Source organism: Phodopus roborovskii, unplaced genomic scaffold, assembly GCF_943737965.1.
Source record: "Phodopus roborovskii unplaced genomic scaffold, PHOROB, whole genome shotgun sequence".
Classification (NCBI taxonomy): domain Eukaryota; kingdom Metazoa; phylum Chordata; class Mammalia; order Rodentia; family Cricetidae; genus Phodopus; species Phodopus roborovskii.
In genome coordinates this window covers 31,971,974-31,998,949 of record NW_026126567.1, presented here as the reverse complement: position 1 = coordinate 31,998,949, position 26,976 = coordinate 31,971,974, and the positions used below count along the sequence as shown (strand labels likewise).

Genomic DNA, 26,976 nt, shown 5'->3' with positions numbered 1-26,976 from the left:
AAAATGATCAAAGGTGCCTGTTAGAAAGTAGGAGAAAGCGTGGTGTAGACTTTTTTATACATGTATTTTAAAATGCTAACTACCCTGGGAAGGGGAGGGGGGAATCTCCTAAATAATAAGTTATAGGCTGTTGTGACTCTTAACAAAACTTCTGCATCAGAAAACACTGAGTGAATTTTTCCTAAAACAGGAGTCAAGAGAGAAAGCACCCCAATTTTTTAAAATAACACTCTCAGGCTTCCAAGAAAGCCTGCAAACTCAGTGCCACCAGGTGTTTCACAAATAGGAGAAACATAAAGATGTGTTTTTGTTTTGTTTTGTTTTGTGTTGTTGTTTTAGGCATGCAGCTTCTGGTTTACTTCTGGTAGCTCCTGGGTGACAACAGAGAATGTTTTGTATGCATGAATATTCTCACTGCTGCACTATGAACTGAGGTGTCTACTCTAAGACCTCGGGCATGCAAAGAAACTTATAATTAATTAACTAGCACACCTGTTAGCTGGATTTATTGTGAAGAAGTGGTCATCTATTAGACAGGGGGAGGTAAGTGTTCTCCCAGATCCTAAGATGTGGAGGAGGTGTAAAACGACCACAGTGAGTTACAAAGCTCAGGGAAGGGACACTAAAGTAAATGGGTGGCAGAAGTTAAGTTCCAAAGGAAATTTAGCTGCAGTTTAGTTTTACATCTTTGTTTCAAACATCTGACGTGGTCACTCCACGTGGAGAGGAGGTGTGTGTACATGCAGTTGTCTGCACAACTGGCATGCACGGGGATGCAATGTGTCTGGAGTCATGGAGGAGTCTGCAGCACAGAGGTACCCAGGGAGACACGGGTACTCTTTGAACTAGAAGCAGTGTGACACTGGAATGACAAAACGGGATCTGTGAGCTTGTGAATAAATATCCCATAATACAGTCCAATTTATTATCATTTTTATTGGTTTGAGAGGAGTGACTAAAAGCAAATGAGTGATGGATTTTTGAGTAAGTATGGGATGAAAAGCATAACTAATAATTTTATTAGAAAGTAGAAAATCTTACTAGGCATGAGAAGACTCATGTTTTTTTGATAATTTTAGAAGTCTCACTGTACAGTTGAGAGCACTTTAAATGACAGCCCAGCAGACTGTGGGAAGATCTAAAATGATGGTCAGTCGTCACTCCGTGAGGAAAGCTGTCAGGCAGGGTGTGATGTGCAGTATGGTTTCGTGTTAGACTCAGCATAGAAACTTGGAAGTTTGAATCAATGGGATGAAATCATCCGAGTTAGAGCTCAGAGACGTCATAGATTTTGTAGTTCTCTCCATTGAGTGGGGTTCAGCGTCATGATTTTCCCACTTACTTATATGTAGCAGAAACTATCGTGGTCATATATCTGAAATTTCAATGTGCTGTTTTCAACATAGATTTTCTTTTTGTTTGTTTTTTTTCTCGATCTTTTATTGGAAATCAATTTTTTATATAGTTTACTCCAATTACAGTTTCTCCTCCCTCAACTTCTAGACATTCCCTGCATCCCTTCCCTTCTGAATCCACACCATCACTGTCTCTTTTTAGAAAACAAACAGGCATCTAAAGAAGAACAAAACAAATAGCAAACAAACAACTCAGCATAGGACAAAACAAACTCACAAACAGAAGGAAAAGAGACAAAGAAAAGCACAAGAAACACACAACACACACACACACACACGCACGCACACACGCACACGCACGCACACGCACGCACGCACACACGCACGCACGCATGCACGCACGCGCAGAAATCCCTTAAGAACACGATTTTAAAAATCGATAAAAACCAATCAATCTTTCAATATCGTGATTGTGAAAGGATGCTCAATTTGAAAACCCCTTAGTTAATGAAAAGTATAGTACTGAATGCCTATAATTCCAGGAGTTGGGAGGCTGAGATAAGAAGGATGCAAGTTTGAGGCTCTTTGGGGCTACAGTGAGAGACCCTGTATCCATCAGTCAAATTAAACAATTTGCTTTGTTAGTCAAATAAATAATGTGGCTGTGGTGTGAGGATCTGAAATTTTACCTGAGCAGCTTCTTGCTGACATAAGAGTCACTGAGTTGATTCAATTGGAAGAAGAGTTTTGGAAGAAAAACGGTGTGATAAGACCTGTAAGCATAACGATGTATGTCAGAAAAGGTGTATGGCAAAGCTTCTACTCTCTTTAGTTCTAAGGCTGGTGTCTACATCTGTAGTTGATGGAGTTGACAGCATCTATTTGGAAGTATTCTTTTTTCTTTTTTAAGATTTATTTATTTATTATGTAGACAGTGTTCTGCCTACGTGTATGCCTTCAGGCCAGAAGAAGGCACCAGATCTCATTACAGATGGTTGTGAACCACCGTGTGACTGCTAGGAATTAAACTCAGGACTTTGGAGATGCAGGCAGCGCTCTTACCGCTGAGCCATCTCTCCTGCCCCAATGGTGTGTTTTGTTTGCGAGAAGATTTGCTGCTCAGATTTATGCACTTCATTACATTGAGTACTATTTAAATGACCTGTTGAGGTGGTGCTCCACCTTCCTTTAATAGTTCTTCATATTGGGGGGAAGGCCCTGCAAATACAGTTGTTTATGTTGCTACTTCATAATTATAATTTTGCTACTGTTATGCATCATAATGTGTTTTGGAGATAGAGGTTTGCCAAAGGGGTAGCAACCCACAGGTTGAGAACCACTGGTCTAGAGGTTAACCTTTAATATTAAAGTTTTCAGCTAAGTGACTTAGATTTCTGCTTTTTCTGTAATTTGTGAAGTCATTCTACATATGAACGCATCATGTTTATAAACACAATGTTTTTAGGATACAGATCAGTTTATTCATTTTTGACTGTCTCTGTCTCTATCCCCCCTACCTCTCTACCCCACTTCTCCTCTACACTATGAGATCTGGTCCAGCAGCTATAAAGAGGAGAAGAGAGAATAGTGGTTGTTTCTAGAAAGTTCTATACTTAGGAAATGGTGAAAACAGACACATGGGTCTGTGTATAAACTGATAGTGCTTGCTTCCTAAGGGATGAGATGGCAGCACTCAGAAGAGAGGGGGAGGGGCAGCTCAGTCAAGAAAGGATGATGAGAATGCATGAGTTATGTACTCTAGAAGAGGTGGACAACTGCATTCCAGTCTCTAGCTGAATGCCATCCTGAATTCCCAACACACATTCCAAGCCTTTGCTTGCAGGTTACACTTGGGACAGGACAGCAGATAGAAGGGAACTGGTTGTGTTTTCATGCTTTTGGAAGAAGGAACAGGCGTAAGAACAGTCCATAGCCTGTTTTAGGACTTTGTATTCAGCAGATACAGGGGCTGATCACCAAGGAGAATAGGTAGGACTGATAGGGAACAATATGTAACCCTGCCAGTGGAACCAAGCTGTTAGAAGAAACAAGTCCATCTAGCTTTCAGCAAGGCTAAAATACTTGAAACTTTAAATATCATCTCTCTTGTGGACCATCTTCCAGATTTGATTTTTCCATTTAGATTTAGAGGGAAATATGATTGAGAATATAAGATGAAGTTGGTTTTGATAATAGTCCTTGTCATCAGTTAGGGTAACAATCCTGCCCAAAAATCCAATTCAAGTGCCAGTTGTTCATGGTTTTTATATGTCTGCAGAATAAATGATACCAAAGGCTTATAGCTTTATCCCTCCTGCTCCCCTGTGTGTGTGTGTGTGTGTGTGTGTGTGTGTGTGTGTGTGTACAGTGAAATGAAATGTCCTTGAAAAGGGGTTTTACTCAACCAGTTTAAAGTAATCTTGCCTGCTCCTATCTGAATTACAGATCGGAAAGAAAGAAATTGTAATTTACATTTGCATTTTGTTAAGTCATGAAATCATACTTCGGTGAGAAGGAGCTCACAACACAGATGCTGAAGCACATTATAGTTGTGTGTATCCATTTTAACATTCAACATCCCTCAAAACTGACTTATATAGACCTATAACATCTGCTTTTTAAGATCAGAGAATAGACTTCACCTCTGAAGTGACATAGCATCATTTGAAGATGCACATAAACACAGCTTATAACTTCAGTGTCATAGATGTGCTAGCAAATACTTCCATTACAAACTCTTGTTCTCACTTGGTCCTTGTGAATACTTTTTGTTGGCTTGCTTTTTTAATTTCCCATATGGTCTGATTTGTATGGTTTTCTCAGTGATGATGGAAATTTTGGGAGGGCAGCTGTCCATTGCCATATCATTTCCTTCCTCAGTGTCTTACAAAAGTGCTTGTGCGCTTCTTCTGATTGAGATCAAATGAAGCAGGGGCTGTATTGCACAACTCTGGCATGTTATTGAAGACCATTTCCATATTTGGCATCAGATCACTTCTAACAAAAAGACAGGTCTGCAAAAGGTGTAGGGTTAGTGAGATGCCTCAGAGGGGAAAGGTGCTCATTACTTAAGCCTAAGTGATCAATGTTCATGGGACCCATGTGAAGGTGCCAAGAAACCAACACCACAGAGTTTACATCTCACCTCCACACATGTGCCCCAGCATGTGCACCTGTACGTATGCAAACTATCCACATGGGTAGGATAATACTAAGTAAAACTTCCCACAAACAAACAAACAAACAAAACCTGTCCTTAGGCTGGATGTGGGAGGAGGACAAAGACCTTGTGCAAAAACATATTTTTTTAAAAGCCAGTGTGCAGAGAATGACTCTTAGAATGAACAGGACTATCCTTGTTCTGACAGCTGGGAAACGGGATGGGATAGACCCTGGAAAGTCTACGTGAACAAGTGAATTTCAATTCAAGCACTATTTTGTTTTTACTTATTAATTGGTCTTCTTTTTTTGAGACATGGTCACGCTATGTAGCTCTGGCTGTCCTGGAACTCAATATGTAGATCAGTCTGGCCTTGGACTCACAGAGATCTCCCTGCCTCTGCCTCTCAAGTGAGGGGATCAAAGGCGTGTGCTACTATGTATGTTCTCTTCTTGTTTTTAAAGGGGTCATTGGATTAGAAAGGCTCTTCCATGACTCAGACTGGCTTTTTATTTCTCTTCCTGTCATTGTCCATTTAATTCGCCATTGTCATCTGAGAAGGAATTTGGGGCCTCTGATTCACACAGGAACTCACTCCTAACTGAAGCTGCCGATAGCTTGATCTCCCTCATCTTTACTGAGATTTGTCTCTGCAGCATCTTTGACAGCTGTCTTCAGTGGAAATCTTGGCAAGCAGGTCCATAGCTGATAGGGCAAGTTGTTGAGTAGGATGCTATCCTCTCCAAAGACTGCAAGGGGTTAATTAACAGAATGGCTGTTGTCATAAGACGTATTTACAAAATCACCTTGTTAGGATGGGCAAAGAATTACCACAACCCAGCTTAGGATCTGTCCAAGTATTTTAAAGTGAAGAAAGCTCTAGGGAAGAGAATCTGATGAGGAATGCCAACATGGAGAATAGATAATATTACTGTCTGGGACTCCACAAAGGGGGCAAGACCAGACGAACAATGCCTTCAGACTTTTCGTTATTTCAGCCATTAGAATAGCTGGGCATGTTTGCAGACACAGTTCACGGGAGTGATTACTACTTCGGATTTATTAGACAGCTGCTAGAATGATTCTATCCAAGCACCGCCCTTAAACTAAGAACATTCAGTTACAAGTTTTTCACTCTTTTCCCTTATGCTATGGCATTTTTTCCCCCTCTAGTTTCCCTTTTTTCCTGCCATAGTTTCTTATGGATCAGCATGTACTGTTAATAGGCTGGCCAAAATCAACAGAAAAATGTGGTTTGTGGAACAGAGGTAAGACACTGCATTGCAAACAGACAAAATTTTCTAAACTGAACTGATGTGGTTTGCATTTATTTCAATGTCCCAGAAGCAACTGTGAGAAAGCATTTCGCATCTCATGGTCTAGTGAATCTGTTTGCTTAAGTTCAACTGATCTGATGCCATAAAGTCTAGGAATGGGTGATTCTGACTCTGAAGGGGACATTTGACTAAGGGACGAGCTGCATATTCAGATAAATGGCATGGGTGTACCTAAAACTGTCATTTAACATCTGTTCTCTTCCATCTTGTTTTTTCTTGATTTTAAAAAATGTTATGAATATATTTTACAAAAAATGATAATTTTCTAAATACAGAAGTTGCAAAAAGTATAACATAAATAGCATTTTCCAAGACCTGTTACACATATTGTGATACATATTTCACCCACCTACATGCATGGAAAATAAGAGATAATGAACAAAAAGGCCAGACAATTAATTATCTGTGAATTTGTAAAACAGTTGCAAATTTCAAACTAAAGATTGTTTTTTTTTGGTAATGCTATTTTTTTCCCCAGGCCTCATCCACTATATTGATTAATGTATTTTCCAGTGCTAACCTTAACTATTTACCTTCAGAATATACTTTGCTATCTTGTCACTAAATTGCAGCTTTCTGAAATTCTGGGTATTTTTCTGTGTAAGTGTCTTGAATATTTCAGTTTAGGATAAATTAAGATTTTTTTTTAATGGTACTGATATATTTATCTTTAAAATTGTGTGCATATGGTTTAACTAGATTTTTCTAGAATTATCTTTTTCATAAAACTATAGTATATTATTTTAATTTTGGAGGAGGAAAGAGAGGGAGCCCAAGATTCCCTGGGGCTAGAGTTATAGTCAGTTGTGAGTCACCCAATATGGATACTGGAAAACAAACAAGTTCTCTGTAAGAGTAGTATGTGCTCTTAACCACTGAATCATTTCTTCATATGTATTATTAAATTCATATCTTGATTTTTTTCCTCACTTAGAGGCTATTATGGGTAGAACTTTCAGTTATTTTTCAGTCATACATTGCCCACATATAATGAATTTGTCCAATTTTCATCTTATCATATTCTTTCCTTTATTAATCTTTGGTTGATTGGGGGGAGCTTTTGATTATAGCAAACAATGATATAGGATTTGTTTTATCATGTGGCATCTGTGTTCCAGTAATACTAGATTGACAAGGACTTTATGGGTAGAAAAGATTGCAACAGCACTCTGTTCTTACCATACGTGTTCAGACAGGTTTTGGAACACTTACACTTAACTTTGCTTGCAGTGTCGGTGGTGGTGACTGCTTTTCACACAAAATCTCGCTGTGCAGCCCAGGCCGGCCTTGAACCCTATTGTTTCTCTTTAGTGCTTGATCGTGCTCAGCCAGCAGGATGGGTTTTTGAAATAGGAAATGAACTCTTATTTCAGTAGGGGCACTAGCCATTACATAGGCATAGTATTAATAATTGAAAAAATGAGTAGAGCGAACATTTGTTACTCTTTATGCTTGGTACACACAGGTAATAGGTTTCATTCAGTACTCATTGCAATCTGTAATCCTTTTGATGAGCCTCTCAACAAGTAAGGAAACTGTGGCTTAGGTAACGTGGTCACCATGCTTGCGGTACTCAGGTAGCAGGTGCTGCTGACAAGCTTTTCTTCCAGAGTTTGACTGCATTTCCACACCAATTGTTTCCAAGTGCCACTCCTCCATCGATAGCATGGCCATTCCCTAAGTTGTTATCTTTGCCTGTTGTTCATGCGACAGTGTTATCTGACTCTCCATGGACCAACATATCTGGATCCTGCAAGGGTAGATGCTTTGAACTTCAAGAGGCTGGACCTCCCGACTGTCGGTGTGACAACCTATGCAAGAGCTACAGCAGCTGCTGTCATGACTTTGATGAGCTCTGCTTGAAAACAGGTATGTGACTTCTGGATGCCTGTTACCTCCAGCAGAAGGCTTAGTGACTCCTGGCTGTTAATGCACCTCTGTTTTGGCTTATTCACATGGTGGAATAAGTTTGCTTCTTCAATGAGTGATAGTTGTATAAAGAAGGTACTTTGTATGAATAATTTGGCTTAGCCACTCTTGGCCAGCCAAGGACAGTGCTTTCCCCTGCAGTCACTGTGCACTGGTTTTAAAAGCATTTGAGGTCAGGCCTTTGTCCATCTTCATCACAGTTCCTTGTCTTCTTGATCACCTCACATTCAGTTCCAGGGTATGTAGGCTATAATTGTGCCCATTTTGAAAGTACTAGGTTTAAAATTGTAATTCTCTGATTTCTGTGCAAATGGAAAACATTTATGGAATTAATGTGGGGTCTTCTTGCAGCTCTGAGATCTAAAATTTTCCTGATTTTATTTATCTTGTAGTCACTAGAACACATGAGCCATTGAAGTCAAAGAAAAAGTAATTTTGGGGCTTTTATACTTACTCTGTTATCAAAGCCAAAAATATTTTAGATAGGACTTTTGGAGTAGCTTGCACATTCACCACCATGCCTCTACCCTTGCTCAATATACTTAAGAAAGATATCAAGGGCCCTGCTTTGAACACTGGACACTGATTTCTCAGCTTGCCTGACAAATTACTACTTCCACAAATGGGTGGTCTTTTGGAAAGCCCAACTTAATATTGCTATTTGTCCGATCATTTTAATGATATTATTGGAAATGACATATTATTGCCTTTACTTAAGCCTTAGTTCCTGACTTACTTGAAAATCAACATCAACCCCCTTACTAATTAGGACGTATTTTCCCCAAAGCTGACAAACTATAAAGGTTTTATTAGTTAATTTTTTTTGCATAATGCATTTTTGAAGTATTCAGACATATTTTTATTGTGCATTTCCTGTGGAACTTCTACCAGGTTCTTCAGCTGTGGCTCCAGCAGCTTAAGAGCTGAAGCTCTTGTAAATTGAGTGCATGGGTGGAACAGATGTTCTGCGGAGCTCTTTGACTCTAAGACATAATTGCAAACCAGCAGTCTGTCTGCTTAGCAATGAGGATTTTAGAATGTTTTATGTTTTTGCCATACTTCAAGTATGTCAACCTTCCAACATTCTGGTCTTAAAGTTCCTTGCAAAGCTTGCACCCCTGATTCTGGCTTCATTTTCTTTGAATGTAGCTCATGCCTTTTTGCCTAGTCTAATACAGACAGACTATAGCAACACTTTATAAAACACTTAATTCTCTGGTGCTAAAACCAACATGTACTGAGTGTGGAAGAATCAAATGTCAACTAACAATAAAAAGTTGAAAGGAGAGCTATTGTAGTACATTGAGCTCCATAGAGACAGCGCCGGGGCAAGCGCCGGGGCAAGCGCGAGCCAGACGCACACTGGGCGACTCTGTGCCTCGAGGACGAAAATCAACTGAACATGGGCAAAGGAGATCCTAAAAAGCCGAGAGGCAAAATGTCCTCATATGCATTCTTTGTGCAAACTTGCCGGGAGGAACACAAGAAGAAGCATCCGGATACTTCTGTCAACTTCTCAGAGTTCTCCAAGAAATGCTCAGAAAGGTAGAAGACCATGTCTGCTAAAGAAAAAGGGGAAATTTGAAGACATGGCAAAGGCGGACAAGGCTCTCCCAAAGGGGAGACCAAAAAAAGTTCAAGGACCCCAATGCACCCAAGAAGCCTCCTTCGGCCTTCTTCTTGTTCTGTTCTGAGTATCGCCCAAAAATCAAAGGAGAACATCCAGGCTTGTCCATTGGTGATGCTGCAGAGGAACTGGGAGAGATATGGAACAACACCGCCGCAGATGACAAGCAGCCCTAGGAAAAGACGGCTGCCAAGCTGAAGGAGAAGTACGGAAAGGATATTGCTGCTTACAGAGCTAAAGGGAAACCCGATGCAGCGAAAAAGGGGGTGGTCAAGGCAGAAAGGAGCAAGAAAAAGGAAGGAAGAGGAAGATGAGGAGGAGGATGAAGAGGATGAGGAAGAGGAGGAAGAAGAGGAAGATGAAGATTAAGAAGAAGATGATGAATAAGTTGGTTCTAGTGCATTTTTTTGTTTTTGTTTTTGGTTTTGGTTTTGTCTATAAAGCATTTAACCCCCCTGTACACAACTCACTCCTTTTAAAGAAAAAAAATTGAAATGTTAAAAAAAAAAAAGTTGAAAGGAGAAAAGTTTTGGAGGTTCTTTTTTTGCCATACAGGAAGCAAGCCTAAGGTTTCAGTATAATCTCCCGGGTTCTTTCTCTTGCTGTTTAGCATGTCTGGATAGTGTATGTATAATTATGTGTGTATTTATATATACAATCATGTGGGAGGCACTATCTGTATCTATAAGGCTTTTTTAAAACACCATCCTTTCAAATGACGGAATAATGCTCCATCAAACAGCTGAAATATAATTCACTGACTATTCAATTACCTAGCAAGGGCTCCTCTTGGTAGAATGCCCTGAAGGAGCAGCCTTGCTTTAGAGAAGTGGTTCTCAACCTTCCTAATGCTTCCACCCTTTAATAAAGTTCCTCATGTTGTGGTGATCCCCAACATGAAAATTATTATTGTTGCTACCTCATAACTGTAATTTTGCTACTGTTATGAGTCACAATGTAAATATCGGTGTCTTTGATGGTCTTAGGTAACCATGTATAAGGAACATTCATCCTCCAAAGGGGTCCGTGAGCCATGGGTTGAGAACCACTGGATTAGAAGAGCATTGTTTCTTTCTACTGAGTCCACATCTTTAAAGATGAAGGCTTGAAGTGTCCAAGTGTACTTCAGTTCAGAGACACTTGCCTTGACCATCTGCCAGTAGCTCTTCTATTGCCTTGTTCATTTCTCCCCATGGCTGAATGAAGGATGGTGTCTGTTGTTTGTGTGCATGTGGTCTGTCTTTCTTTCCTGCGTGTGAGATCCAGGAAGACGGAGATCTTGTCTTTTGTGTTTCATTGGACCCTCAAGCACCCAGAGTATGGGAAAGAGTGAGACAGAGAGATTAAGGGAAAAACTAAGTACATGGATTAACCATGGAAGCTCCTTATGTTATGGTCCTCGGTTTCTAGAATCATAGTTCATTTCCAATACCATTCTAAGGACATTTAATAAGTATACAATGAACAGCTAGAATGTGCCAGTTAATCTCATGCCTTATATCTGAGATTAAATATAATAGTGATATATATATGTTATATGTTAATATAACATATGATATATATATACACACAAACTTTCATAAGACTTGTAATTTAATGGCTTAAAAATCAATTCAAAATATGAAAATAATACTACAATTAAATTGAAAAGGTTACTTTTAAAAATTTTTTTTTTTTTTTTGAAGAATTGAACGCTGAGCTGTATCTCAGGCATGACTCAGGCCCATTTACTGACCTCCTTAGAGGCAGGAGCTTCATTGTGTAGACTGCCACATTGCGGTCAGTTAGGGTTTGTAGGGTATTAATTCTCCTCTGTACTCTTTCTCTTTTTGTGGTACTTAGGGCAGTTCTGGAGGGGGCGGGGATCTTTGACTTTCTGGGTTTTGTTTTTCTGTGAGTGCTCAGTTATGCTGTGAGTTTGCCCTCTGCTTTGAAAAATTAGAAATTCATCCTATCTGTAAGTTCTCCAAATGTCTTCTTGGCCTCTGGCTGACTCAAGTTTCACAAACGGATCAAATGATGTGGGCTTCGGGCTCTTTTCGTTGGAACCCCTTGTAAGCAGCTGTGGCCTCTTTCATTTGGTTTGTGTGCAGCAGTGAGAGGGTTTCATTGTGATGATTTCAGCTCGTGGCTGGGAGTGCACCAAAGACAGATGTGGAGAAGTACGAAATGAGGAGAATGCTTGTCACTGCTCAGAAGACTGCCTGTCCAGGGGAGACTGCTGTACCAATTACCAAGTGGTCTGCAAAGGTACATGCTTTTAGACTACCTTGAGATTAAACACTGGGCATGCCCGAAGATAACTTCAGTTGTCTGGATATAATGTCTTACGTGTGGGGGTTGGACATGGGAAAGAATTGCATTTTTTTTTAAAATTTACTTGTTTAATGTGTATGAGTGTTTTGCCTGCATGAGCATAGATGTGCCTTGTGTGTGATGTGCCTGTGGATGCTGAAAGAGGGTGCCAGATTGCCTGGAACTGGAGTTATGGATGGTTATAAGCCACCATGTAAGTGTTGGGAACTCAGCTTGAGTCCTCTGAAAGAACAAGTGTTCTTAACCACTGAGCCTTGTTGCCAGCTTCAGAATTATAATTTTATCAATATGAATGTTTTGTCTGCAAGCATGTCTGAACCACATGCATGCCTGGCTACAATGGAGGTTGGCAGAGGGTGTCAGGTCCCTTGGAACTGGAGTTACGGATGGTTGAAAGTTACCATGTAGATACTAGAAACTGAACCCTGGTCCGCTGCAAAAATAGTACGTGCTCTTAACCATTGAGCAGTCTCTCCAGTCCCCAAGAAATATATTTAAAAAAAAAATACACTTTATAGAATTTGTTCTTTGATAATTTTCATGCACGGTCTTTATTAGTTTCTATCTACTGTAGTTCTCCACCCATTTTTTTCTCCCACCTACTCAAAATTTCCCCCTCCCCATAAGTACATTTCCCCACATTTATACCATTTTGTTTTGTTTTGAGTTCCACTGAATGTAAGCATGTCCAACTATGTGACCTTAGGTTTAATTGTCCCTCCCCTAGAATTCAGCATCAGCCAGTGGGTTTCTGTGGCTTCCTGTTAGACTGATGCTTAACTGTTGCCAGACTCATTCTTGTGCAGGCCCGTTGCAGGCAGCTGCAGCTGCAGCGGGATTATGACTGTGCTGGCTATGCCACGCAAAGAAGACAACATTTTACAGCTCTTCTTCCTATCCTTGCATGCTCTGTACTTATACTCCCTGTGCTTGCATGTTCTTTCCACCCTTCTTCCACGATGTCCCTTGAGCCTTAGAGCAGGTTGTACAAAGCATCATTTAACCGGGAGGACCCGTGGTAACTGTGGGCGGGTCCATTCCCTAGGCAGGGGTTCCTGGACTGAATCATGGAGTCCTGCACTAGTATGCAGTGTTTGCTCTGTGCTTTCTAATTGCGAGCAAGGTGAGACAGGCTGCTTCAAATCCCTGCTGTCTTGCTCCCCCTTCCATGGTGGAAGTAAGTCTCTCCCTTGTAAGTAAGACTATCCCTCAATGCATGAACTGAAATAAACCCTCTCTCCTTGGAGTTGTTATTTTCTGAGTATTTTATCATAGCAACAGGAAAAGAGACTCTGGTAATGAGTAAATCACAGAGTCATTTGAAACACTGGAGCATGACTTTTGTTCCCAGTCCATGTCAGGTCCCTAGCTGGTAGCAGCCTAGGGCTGAGGGTGCTTGCTGGTGAAGACAATAAAGCATCAACACATTGGTCACACATAAAGTCTTATTTGTATAACATATATGTGCATGTGTATTGATGGCAGAATATGATGCTTTTATGACCTTAATGGCCAGTTGCCTACAGAAAGCAGGAAAGTTGCAGCTCCAGATATCAAGACATATAAGGAACCACAAACAAACAAAAACATATTTTTAAATCTATAGCTTGCATCATCTCTTAATTTCCTAAATTAAGCCCTTTTCCTCTGTCTGGCACAGAATGGTTATGAAGCATTTCTGTTAAATGAGTTCAGGGAAGGGCTAGCTAGGGTATTAGCATGTGCAAGCATGAACTAAGTCTCTACTTAAGAAAAGACAAAAGAGATTACAGGAAAGAAAAATAATTTCTGTGAGGTGTAAGTGGATCTGGAAACTTCCCTTTCCTGCTATTGTATTGTTAAGTTTTCTCTACTCTATTTTGGACCATAACATTCATCAAGAATTTATTTCTCTGTCCCTTTTAATCTTTGTGTAGTAAATATAATAGGAAGAACAAAGGGTATTAAGAGGAGGGACATAAAAAAACAAGGAGAAAGGTCTTGAATACCATCAGTCACTAGACCATGACAGATTAAGGCCATTTTTGGTGGTTTGAATTCTAATTTCAATACTCCAGTGAGCCTCGCGTGGCTGCCCTGAGTCACTCATGCTTGGTAAAGATAATTCAGCTTCCTTACTAGCCTATGTGGTCATCCACTAGCCAGATGGTTCTAGGCTGTGGGAGACATCCAAGTGTTCTCTATATGTGAAAAATTTCTATAAGATACTAGCCACAAGTTTTGTGTCTGTTCAAGACAAGCCATTTTTGTCTGTCTTAGAGAAACATAAGGTAAATTCTTCTTAATGATAATTCCCTTCCCCCCCCCAAGAATGCTGTCTCCACATCTCTTGTTTTACTAGGCCTTTTTATGGATAAGATAGCTCACGGTTTAGAGGCCTTAAGTCCCCTACTGGAAAGCCCCATCCATTTGACCTTTGATGTTTGACTGTTGGACTACATTGTAACAAGGCAGATTCTATCACAATAAAGAGATTTCATTCTTGTGGAAACCAATGAAGTCCTAAGAGACATGCATTTATCTCTTGTAAGAATGATCCTCCCAACAACACAAATTCTTCCCATAGGCTCTTCCTCTTAAAGGGTCTACCACCTCAGCAATGCCACACTGGAGATGGCCACTGTAGCGCATGAACTCTTGGGATATAAAACACAGCAGAAGCCTAATTAAATAATAACTCTGGGCTGAGGAAATGATGGTTTAATGGAAGTGTGAGGACCTGAATTCAGGTCCCTGAATCCACGTAAGAAGGCAAGGCTAGACAAGGTGGTAGATGAAGACAGCAAGATTGTGGGGGCTCATTGACCAGCAAATATAGCCAATCCATGAACTTCGGGTTCATTGTGAGATTTGTCTCAGTAAATTAGATGGACAGTGACAGAAAATAGAGACCTGACATTGGCCTGTGGCTTCCACTCATACAAGACTTATGTCCTCAGATCTTGAAGCAAGGAAGGAGTGAAAGACAGCTTGGATTTTCATTTATTCAATGCTATACACATGCTCATTGGAAAAGGCTTTCTTGCAATTTTCCATGTTGTCCTTGCATATTATTTTAACAACATAAACCCTTCTTTATCTGAAGGGAAGTTGTGTCATGCTTTCTATGGCTTTTAGGCCTTTAGTGGCTGGAGAGGGAGAGAATGTTCCATCTAATGACCAAACAGTTTATTTTGGGAGGGAAACAAACATGGAATCTTGTCCACTGACGCCACTGTTTTTTTTTTTTTTTTTTTTTTTTTTTTTTTTTAAATCTACAAACCATTTAGGTTCTGAAAGCTGAAATAAACACCATTTGAGGTTATTAAATCTTAGCTTTCCCACCATGTATGGGTGTACTTTAAAAGCCAGAGCTGACACTAGACTTTATTTCAGAACTTCTTATTAGATGGTGTCCCAGAAACAAGTAGCAAACAGGACACAGATTCTGGCATTGTGTGTCTGCATTCTTGATGGTGTGTATAAATAGACTTTGCAATAAATGTCCCCATTTTTCTTTGTAGGAGAATCGCACTGGGTAGATGACGACTGTGAAGAAATAAAGGCTCCCGAATGCCCTGCAGGGTGAGTGTATTTTGTTTTATGGATTTTATGAATTATTCCACATTCTTTGATAAACCATCATGAAAAATAGATGGGTGAATGGCTACCAATATTTTAAGATGGAATCCACTTCTACCCATAAACTTATATGAGTTCTTATAAATATGTTGCCACTGAAGCTATCTCAAAGCTTTTATAAAACAAAGCAAAACACATTTATGTATTATTGTGAGTATGTGTATGAGTGTGCATGTCTCTCTGTGTGTGTGTGTGTGTGTGTGTACACAAGCATGCGTCTGTACAAGATGTATACATGAACACTTGTGCCAAGGCACATGGAGGTCAGAGAGCTCCTTAGTGGAGTTGATTCTCTCCTTCACCTTTACGTGGCTTCCTGGGATCAATTCTGATCAGCAGGCAGCTGCTGAGCCATGTCCCCAGTCCTATCTTGAAGCTTTGATGTTCCGGTTTCCCTTCAGCTGTCCCCTATAACTGCTGTGAATTGTGGAGTCTTGGTGTCTGCTGAAGTCACCAAAGAGCATTACTTAAAGGATGCATTTCCCGCAGTGATTCCTGTCCTCCTACTCTGCCCCCCCCAGAAACCCCCAGGGTAATTTTCCTTGAGTTCCTTTGTTAGTGTGTGAGGGTGGGGAAGGGAAGGAGATTCTAGAACTTCTAATAGCTGTCATCCAAGAAGGTAACTCCTACCAGATTCAGCAGAAACCCTCTACTCTGCCAACGGGCTGCCTCACTGGGGAACAGCCAAACTAAGTGACACCCAACCGCTCAAGTGTGACCAAAACTGGGCCCTTAGGCCTTCCAGAAAACTGTAGACTCCATGGACCTTTCAATGCTTGTCAGAAGATACATTTTCAACAAATGTGTTTTCATAATTTATTTAGTCTTTAAATATCTATATGCATTGGATATCTTTATATTTCCTTCCTTTAAAAGAAAATCTTAATTAGGCACAAAAGGAAATAAAAATAAAGACATCTAAACACGTTGGATGTGTGGAATGGGATGAAATAGTTACTGACTGTTTTATATATGATCCCCTTAAAATGCCTCATTTGTAACATGACTTCTAATATCACAAGCTCAGTTAGCTTCAGATAATTAGAAAGAACACTGCACACAGTTCAGTATTCTGCTATGACTGACCAACTACACCCTTAGAATAATACAGTACCATTTCATCCATTTCTTTTTCCTGGATTAATGAGTCCTTTGCTGATAGATTTTTTTCAAATTCTTCATAATTTAAATCACCTTGGAAACAATTTTATAATAAACTTGGAGGAATGTTTTTATGATACTGAGGTTTAGTGGAAAGAGCGTTACTGTTGTTAATTTTACTTCACTCATTTAGTCAGTAATTCACTAATGTATCTGATAAGTATTCATTGGAATCAGACATGGTGGTACATCCACTGAGGCTGAGGTAGGAGGATTGTGAGCTTGAAGCTAGACTAGTCAACACAGTAAGTTCCAGGCCAGCATGAAACTCTAGAAGATAAGTCTTATTACATATGACATCTTATCACAGATGACTGTAATAAGATACACGATAGTGTATATTTAAATGCAAAGGAGGTATGTCTTAGTATCATACAGGAATTTTGGAGGCATGGGCAACTAATATCATACAAAAGAAAATTTTGAGCTGAGTTATAAAGAATGGATAAGAACTTTCCAGTTTACAAATGAGAGAAAATACATAATACAGAGATAATATAGACATACATACTACACATATACATAATAAAACATACATGTATTTAACTGTTGTGTAATGTCCTTGTTTAATAGGTAACAACAATAGAATCAACTATTTTCTCTTGGCCATGGTAACTACCAATTTAACTCTGAATACAGTTGCCTCAAACACTGAGAGCCCAGGCTGGTCTACATTCCTCCCTTCCTGGGTCTTCCTGGTATTGATTGGTCCCAATAATTGCATGTGACTAGACACTGTGGAGTGTGGGTGGCAGCAGTTCCTCTGAGCTTTACTGTGTTACTGTTTAAGGTTTGTCCGCCCTCCATTAATCATCTTCTCTGTGGATGGGTTCCGTGCATCATACATGAAGAAAGGCAGCAAGGTCATGCCTAATATTGAGAAACTGCGTAAGTCATTTCTCCACTCCATGTTTTCACCTATCCTCCATGGCTCCTAGAGCTATAGAGCATCTTTCCTTTCCTTTCCTATCCTTTCCTTTCCTTTCCTTTCCTTTCCTTTCCTTTCCTTTCCTTTCCTTCCTTCTTTATTTCCTTCCTTCCTTTCTTTCTTCCATTTCTTCTTTCTTTTTCTTCTTTTTTTAAAATACATTTTATTATTGGAAATACAAAAGGAAAAATATGTTTTTCATAGTTGAGAAAATGAATTTTATACATGAAGTGGTTCTGGATGGTTCTCTTGTCCTGACAAAGCTCATTTTCTATTTCTAGGATCCTGTGGCACACATGCTCCCTATATGAGGCCTGTGTACCCCACAAAGACCTTCCCTAATCTATATACTTTGGCCACTGTAAGTATTTATTTTCAAGTTTATACATCTTCAAAGTTCCAATCTAACCCTGGAGTAACTTTGAAGGGGAGTTATTTTTTTTTTTTAAAATACTGAACATACTTTAATTTTAAAAAGATGTGTGTTTTAAATATATTACTTGAGAATTTCACACAGCATATTTTTGTTGTATTATTTCCTGTGTCCTGACTCATCTCAGACTATTCCCCTGTCCCTATTCACCCAACTTCATGTTTTTTTTTAATCTTAAAAAAAAACCAAAACAAACAAAAGAAAAAGTCATTCAAAAACATAAAATCTGATTTGTGTCGGCCAAATCTATTTATTTATTTATTTATTTATTTATTTATTTGGTATTTGTGTGCCTGTCTGTGTTTGTGCATGTGTGCATGTATGTGTGTACCCATGTGTGTCAGAGAACAACTTTGGGGAGTCAGCTTTATTCTCAAATCTCTAAGTTTGAGGTTAGCTTAGTCTACAGAGTGAGTTCCAGGACAGTCAGGCCTACATAGAGAAACCCTGTCTCAAAAAAACAAAAACAATGAAGACCTCTGTTTGCCAGGTGTGGTGTCACAACCCTGCAATCCCAGGAAGAGGCAGGCAGATATCTGGGAGTTAGAAGCTAGCATGTTCTACAAAGGGAGTGCTAGGGCTGTAACACAGAGAAACCCTGTCTTGAAGAGCCAACTGCCCCCCAACCCCCGATAAAATACAAAATACAAAAGCAAAACAGAAAACAACCAAAACAAACAGACAAACAAAATCCCAAACCATATTCTTCAGTATTCAGAGGAAATCTGTTTCCCTTCGTTTGCCTCCATTGTTCACAGTAAGTGACACTCAGCTTGTGGGTGACGACTAAATTACACTTCAAAATTAAAACTGAGGGCTTTTCAACTTCTAAGTGCTGTTCTCAACAAACTTCCCATTAATCTCTCAACTTCTGAGAGATTAATTCATTCTGAATTTTCAAATTAGAATGTTGGTTTCAGGGCTTCTATGCTTGAGTGGTTAACAGTCCAAGTACTACCCTGTTTTTTTTTTTCTTCAAACAAAATTTTCTGTTAATTATTATTACTTTATAAGTTATTAATTTGGAGAAGAAATAGAATCATAAATGGATTTTCTTTGGAGATGTATATCCATTCCAGATAAAGTAGCAAAAATGTCTATCTTGTTAAGTCTCAGCAGTGAAAAAGTCAAATGTTACATTTATTATCATCATCTTACATTTCTAAAATGACTTAAAATTAGCTACAATTCATATGGGCAAAACCAGACTCAAAGTAAAGACTATATGTATCCTACTTGATTTGGATAATTCAATATTATTATAAAACCTATGATAAGAAAATTTATAGTAGAACTAATATATGTAGATTATTAAATTGCTATTTTAACAATAAAATCAAAGTAAAGGCTGTATGTATCCTACTTGATTTGTGTAATTCAATTTTTTTTTTGTTTGTTTGGTTTTCTGTTTTTTTGAGACAGGGTTTCTCTGTTAGCTTTGGAGCCTGTCCTGGAACTCACTTTGTAGACTAGATTGGCCTCGAACTCACAGAGATCTTTCTGTCTCTGCCTCCTGAGTGCTGGGATTAAAGGTGTGCTCCACCACTGTCTGGCTCAATGTTATTCTAAAAACCTTCTATGATAAAATTTATAATAGAACTAATATGTATAGATTATTACATTACTCTTTTAACAATAAAATCAAAGTAAAGGCTATTTTTATACTACTTGATTTGGATAACTCAATATTATAAAACTGTCTATGATAAGAAAATTGATAATAGAACTAATATATGTAGATTATTACATTGCCATTTTAACAATGAAATCACTCTTATACGAAGGGTTTATATCCAGAATCCCATGGAATCGTTGGCAATTCAATGTATGATCCTGTATTCGATGCTACTTTCCATCTTCGAGGGCGAGAGAAGTTTAATCATCGATGGTGGGGTGGTCAACCAGTAAGTCTTGAATTCTGTGTGTCTGTGAGCATTGAAACATAGTTTTTTTTCCAAAATGGGGGGGTTTTCTTCTTTTAATATTGCATGTGTATGTTTGTATGTGAACACTTTATATGTGTATATGTAATTCTATATAGTATATTTTATGGGATATATATACTTATACACATTTGGGTATATAATGTACACATATACACACATACATGCATCTATGTATGTACATGTGTGAACATAAGTTAGGATGATAAAAATGTGAGATGATAAATTTCTTCTCTGGAATGATAGTTGTGGAAATGTACTATGGGCTGAATGTCAGAGCACCTCAATGAAGGAATAATCAAATGTTACTAATATATTAAATTTGGGGATACAATACAAGAAAAAAAGAACTGTGATTTTTCAGATGTTTTGACCCTAGTGACACCATGAGCAGAAATAAGATTGGTTGGTGGAGAAAAGGAGTGCATTAAAACCCACAGGTAATTTATAGATCATTTGATTTAACCCATTTGATCATAGAAGGTAGATGGAATAAGAGGAGTCCTACCTTGGTACTGGCAGAGATTAACACTTTGCAAGAGATCCCATTGTGGACCTCAGACACATGGGCAGAAAGTCAAAAGGCTTCAGGCAGCTTCTCCTGGTATTTTTCCTGTGACTATGTATGGTTAGGTAATCTGATTTAGGCAGACATGAGAAAATTAGTGATATGAAGCCATGGTGACTGACTGTGTAGAACTGGGCTTAAGAAAGTATAAGCTGGGCCAGAAGGCTCAGAATCATCACATAGACCAGGGCGCAGTCCAGCAGAGATGTGCAGAGAAAATAGAAAATGGTTCCATCTCAGGAACCACATCTCTGGAGTGCTGGTGAGGGCGGAAGCTTGTTAAACCTCTGTACACCCCACCTTCGTGTGAGAGTAAGGTCATGTCCTCACTCATCCCACACAACCACCATGCTGACACAGCCTTGAATCTGAACATTCACTCCATAGAAGGGCAGAAGTAAGGAGTATTAAGTTAGAGATGTTTTCATAAGGTATCTCTTTCTGAGACAAGCCCGTCTGTGATCAAAATATTCATCTTGCTAAATAGGTAAATCACCATGCAAGGATAAATGTGGGCTTTTATTTATTTATTTATTTATTTTTATAAACACTGACAGACTTGCTGTATGCCCGTAGAGAAAGACTCTTTATAATAGATGTTCTGATTTTTCTGTTTTTATTCAGCCTGGATTCCCAGAAGTCTGTGATGACTTAGTTTGTGATCCCTGTAAAATTTGTTGACAGGGTGCATTTCACAAGTTTATGATAGAGGAATATTTTGTGAGTAAATAAAGTGATGGAAATGTGAGCTTAATGGGACTATTGCTAGTTGATCTTCAGTAACAGTTTGATTATGGAAGTCCACTTGCCTGAGTAGCCACAAGGGATAAGTGGAAATAAATGGTAATCTGACCTAATTGGATCACTTTACACTTGGTGTTGACACTGACTTTCCTCTGGGTTAGCATGACTCAGCATCAGACAAGTCCACACATTCATTGCCTTCTGCAGACACCCAGTAGAGAGAACCTGCTAACCTATCCCATGAAGCAAACTCTCTGTCCTGCTTTGTTGGCCTGCTTCCTCACTAGCTCTGAGTTGACACATTTGACCAAGTACCTAAGGCTTCCCACGATTTATTGTGAAATTGCTTTGTGTTTCTGTCTATCATCTTGATCAAGAGAGGAACCATGAGAATGCTAAGGACCATCATGTCTGTATTTTAAAAAACCCATTGAATAGAAATTTGACCTATACAAAGATCATGCAGACAAAAACTATAAGAAAGTATAGGCTAAGTGTAGAGCATTAGGCACTATAAGAAATGATTCGTATATATTCCTGAAGCATGTATACAAATGCTTAGGGACTTATAGATTTTATAAGGTCCCCAGGGAAAAATAATTTGAATAGAAAAATTATTTATAAAAATCTTAGACTAGAAATTCGATTTAATTTCATTCATATTTTTCTGAATGATAGCACTATGTAGGGATTTGGCTAAGTAACACAGCATCCGGATGGAACCTGGCAGATGGGATGAAGATGTGGGATGTGTTCATGGGAAATTTTGAGTCTCCATAGTAAGTTTTCAAAAAATAATTTCTATAACTGAATTTTACCTTTAAAGGTATCACATTAAGTTTGGATTTTTAATACTGTGGAGAGGTACCATTATAATGGCAACTCTTGATAAAGAAAACATTTAATTGGGGTGGCTCGTTTACAGCTTCAGAGGTTCAGTCCATTGTCATGATGGAGAGCACTGAGGCATGCAGGCAAATGTGGTGCTGGAGGAATAGTTGAAAGTGCTACATCTTGCAGGCAACAGGAAGGTGACTGACTGTCATTCTGAGGGAAGCTTGAGCAAAAGAGACCTCAAAGCCCACACCCATAGTGACATCCTTCCTCCAACAAGGCTAACACCTTTGGGGAACAATTTTTTTTTTCTCAAACCACCACAAAAAGCAACTGGACATGATTACTGTCGTCATGGAGGATTCTTTTGGTTGCCATGCACTTGCTTATGACTCTTCAAGCTCACATGTATTTTACTGGAGTCCCTTAGGGTATTTGCTTCTTTGAAAATGCTTTGATACAGTCCTGTAACTTCTGATGAAGAGGTCGGTAGAGCACTTCTGTGTCCAGTTTAGGTCTAGACTCTCAGAGGTGTGTATGGGACTCCAGGGCAGTAACTCAATCTGCAGATTGGAGAATCAAGTCAAGCCCACTTCCCCATTCAAGTCCCCTGAAGTCAAAGTTAGTGGAGTGGATGTCTTTAAGGGAGCAGATGTGTTCCTGCTCTTTTCCAGGTGCCTGGCCTTGAATTGCTTCCCACCCCTACTGGTCCAGCAGGGGCACCCATCCTTATGAAAGAATTGCAGTCTAAAATGGAGGACTGATGGGAAGTCCAAGTCATTGTCTGTTTTTCTTATCTCCTTTCCTCTGCCCCTTTCCCATACACTGTTATATACCTACAGGGTCCCCATAACTTATGTTCAATTTTGTTCTTGTTGCTGAGTATTGAACCAAGGGTCTTGTACATGATATCCTGCTGAGTTCACCTCCAGCTGCTCTTTGTCCTAGCTCTTAAGGCAGTGTTTCTCAACATGTGCGTTGCAACCCCTTTGGGGATCACATATCAGATATTTACATTCTGATTCATAACAGTAGCAAAATTACAGTTATGAAGTAGATAATTTCATGGTGTGTATGTGTTTGGTGGGGGGGGGTGTCACCACAGCATGAGGAACTGTGTTAAAGATTTGCAGCCATTAGGAAGGTTGAGGACCACTGCCTTAAGGTATTTAGGATGAGGTCTGTTCTTCTACTCACCTTGAGATACTTTGCCAGGAAGTGTTGTTCCTTTACAAACCATGGACTGGCCTCTTAGTTCATTACAAATTTTAGTTGAATTGTCTGTCTTAGGGTTTCTTTTGCTAAGATGAAACCATGTGACCAAAAGGTGAGCTGGGGAGGAAAGGGTGTATTTGGCTTAGACTTCTATATCCCTGTTCATCATTGAGGAGAGTTAAGACAAGAACTCGAAACAAGGCAGGAACCTAGAGCCTGGAGGCAGGGCCAGAGAGGTACTGTTTATTGACTTGCTCAGCCTGCTTTTTTTTTTTTTTTTTTTTGGAGAACCCAGGACCATCTGCCCAAGGGTGACCCCACATGTAATGAGTTGAATGTAGCCATAGCAATCACTAATTAAGAAATTATCCCCACAGGCTTGCCTTTATCTTGATTTCATAGAGGCATTTTCTCAGTGGAGGCTTCCTGTTCTCTGATGAGTCTAGCTTGTGCCAAGTTGACAAAAACAACTAGGATAGTATCTGTACCCAGAAAGGCCTTCTGGGTGACTGCCCAGAAAGCTAAGTGACTGCCTGTTAGCTTTCTTTATCATATGTTAGGGCAACTCCTTTTGAAATTGTCATTTACTTGTCTGCTTTGGTCTGTGGGTTGTGTGGGGATAGAGACTGGCTTATTCACTTTTTGTCTAAAGACTGAATCAAAAGGCTGCTTCAGTTGGTGCTCCATGAACCAAACTTGGGATTAACCTGTTTTGCACCTCATTTGAGACAGGTTTTACCTGTGCTTCTGTGGAGTTTGTCCTTAAGACAGGACTCCAAGGGTTGGGGATTTAGCTCAGTGGTAGAACTCTTGGCTGGGAAGCTCAAGATTTTGGGTTCAGCCCTCAACTCCTAAGGGTTAGATGGTTGTGTGGGAGGATGGGACTCTAAATATGGACCTGTAATCCTAGCTACTTGGGAGGCTGAGGTTATAAGGATTATAAGTTCAAGGTCAGCCTGGGCAATTTAGTGAGATCCCATCTCAACAGCATTAAACAGTAAGAAGAGGGTTGGGAACATAGCCCTGTGGTAGAGCCACTTTCCTTGTGTTTGTGTGGCTCTGGCTTATATCCCCTGTATGGAAAATAAAAAGAACAGAAAATAAAACAAGAAAAAACAAAGACAAAATTAAAATAACAATAAACAAATGAGTAAGTAGGGTTCCATTTTCTTAGAGTTGGCAGCTCGGGCCCCAATGTCTCTAGCTTTATTGCTCATCTGCCACTGGCTATAATTACCTGGAGGCCAATGGAGAGTTGATGGTCTGGTCTCATGCCCCCCTAGGTCTGTCTCACTATTTCCTGATTCTCAGCCCCTGATCTACTGATGAAAGTAGGGTGAGAGGAACAGAGAATAGTGAATGGGGAGCGGAGGAGAATCTGATCAAAGTCCATTGGATGTGTGAGTGAAACTGTCAACAAAAACAACAATATGTATGGAACTGGTAGTCCTACCTGTCCCTGTGGTCTCTCTAAACTTTTACCTACTCAGTTCCATGACTGCAGTGGACAGTTTCCTTGCAAAGAAATGCTTGAAGGATTATAATTGTATGCTTATGTCTTTGGAAAATATTTCTAGCTTATTTTCTTTAAAAAAAAAAATGTTCCTGTTCCTGTATCTACATACTTCATTTAATTACAAAAAGTGTTGAATTTCACATTTAACACCCTGGTTCCAATGGAGGAAGCTTCATTGATTCTTAGCATTCCTGGAAACACAGCAAGATGATACAGTCATATTTCCATTTCCCTGGTTTTTAAGATACATCATCTAGGGCACCAATGATGAGAGGTGGGCTTTTGAAGCAGAAATTTATGAGGATTTAAGGATAGGAAGTCTGCACTCAGTCAATATCTTCTTAGTTTATTTGTTTAAAAAATTTAACATAATCTAAGGAAATGCATTGGAGTTCTGAAAAATCATGATTTCCATCTCTCCCAATTCATAAGGAGCATGTCTTCTTTCTTTACTTAACAAAAATAGCACCAAAAGGTTTTTATTTTTATTTTTATTTTATTTTCTTCTTTGAGTCATCATTTTAGTGCCTTTGGTAAGTCCCACACTTCTGATCCCTGAAATATAAGATCCACATACAGGCTCTACAGAAACTGTTCTGGCAGCTTGGGATTCAATTTAAGAAATCTGTTCATGCTTCAGTCGCTGAGAACCTGCTAAACTTTGACCATGCTATGAGATTATTACATATTTTTTAACAATTTAATTTTATTATATCTAATGTTTTTGGAACATATTATCATGAGAAAATGTGTTCTGTAGTCACATTTTTCCCCCAATAATGACAAGGAGACTTATTATTAATTATGAGAGCTCAGCAGATAGCTTAGGCTTGTTTCTAACTAGCTTTTTTAAATTAATCAATTCCTATTAATTTACTTTCTGCCTTGTGGATTTATTACTTCATCTCCATAGTGCCCATCCTGCTTGCTCAGAGGCTCCTGAAATCTCCCCTTCTTCCCAGCATCCTCTCTGCCCAGAAATCCTGTTTAGCTATTGGCCATTCAGCTTTTTATTAAACCAATCAGAGTGACACATCTTCACGGTGTACCAAAAGATTATTCCACAACAGTGTTCAATAAAGCTTGTTCAAATATGGAATACTTCCACAATATAATGTTGGCATATACACTATAAGCAATAAAAGAAAAATTATGTTGGTATGGAAATTTTATATGTCATCTTTGATAGAGTATTTTTAACCTATGTATTTTTTTGTACAATTCCATATACAAGTTGTAGATTTTGGTGACAATTTCACACATATCTTGAGCCAAGGTATTTTGATTAGAGTCTTCCTCATTGTTCTCTTGTTCTTCATTTCTCATTAATTTTTTTTATGCTTTCCAACTAGTTCCCTCTTCTTTTTATGCCTTTTATTTGTTTACTCCACTGTATTTGATTAGTATTTCATGATGAGTAAATATACATTTAATTACATACATTCTCTGTTATTTACTTTTTGATCTCTTCCAATGAGGCCTCTCATTTTCTGTTATAAATGTAATCAGTATGGTAGTTACTAAGAAGGAGAGATAGTTTTCTTGCTTCTTTTTTCTCAAGAAAGACACCTTTTTGTCTTTATATTTGTCCTTGGATTTGTAATTCTCCAGTGTCAGTCTCCTACTGATGGGATCACACATGGATAATACCATGCTAGGCTAGAAACACACTTCTTGGTGTTCAAATTGTCTTAATAGCTTATGTTTTGTGTTTTTAAAAGTACAAATATGATTCCAACAGACGATTTATGGAAAATACAGAAAATACACAGAAAACTGATTCTAACGGCATGCACATGTAATCCCGTGCTGAAGAGGACTCAGAGACCAGGCAGATAGGGATCTTCAGTTATGTAATGAGTTTGACACCAGCCCGGTCTGTAAACAACTGTGTCTGAAAAATTAGATTCTGATTTTTGTCACCAGCATAAGTGACTTATTGTAAACTCTTTACATTATAGGCTAATGGGCTTGCCAGTGTACTCAGGAGAGTCATTGGTTAGGATGGGGCTTAGAGCTTCCTGAAAGTGTAGCATGTGAAGACAGCCCTCTGGTGACCTCTCTTGGCCATCCTTAGCAGGATGGAACTGGGCCAGGCCAGGTACTTGAGCATAGTCCACATGCCGGTTCTAGTCATCCCTCCCGCACATCATCATTCTTGATCTGCATGTGGGCTGTCAGAGTTGTTACCGTGGTTACTTGTTACTGTGGTTACTTGTCATTTGCACACTGTGTTTACATCCTTCCATCACTTTGAATCCTTCTACTGGTAATCTTGTACATAAGCTA

The 26,976-nt window shown here is 39.1% G+C and overlaps 1 protein-coding gene across 3 annotated transcripts in view; it reads left to right on the top strand.

Moving 5' to 3' along the window:
* Nucleotides 1–26,976, top strand: part of Enpp2 (ectonucleotide pyrophosphatase/phosphodiesterase 2) — a 118,632-nt gene that overhangs the window by 35,492 nt on the left and 56,164 nt on the right. For all 3 annotated transcript variants that reach the window (XM_051202700.1, XM_051202699.1, XM_051202698.1), the window contains exons 3-8: nt 7,566–7,721; nt 11,533–11,658; nt 15,228–15,288; nt 17,297–17,394; nt 17,716–17,795; nt 19,652–19,771. In XM_051202700.1, the coding sequence (XP_051058657.1) occupies nt 7,566–7,721; nt 11,533–11,658; nt 15,228–15,288; nt 17,297–17,394; nt 17,716–17,795; nt 19,652–19,771 (641 nt within the window). The remainder of the gene's footprint in view (nt 1–7,565; nt 7,722–11,532; nt 11,659–15,227; nt 15,289–17,296; nt 17,395–17,715; nt 17,796–19,651; nt 19,772–26,976) is intronic.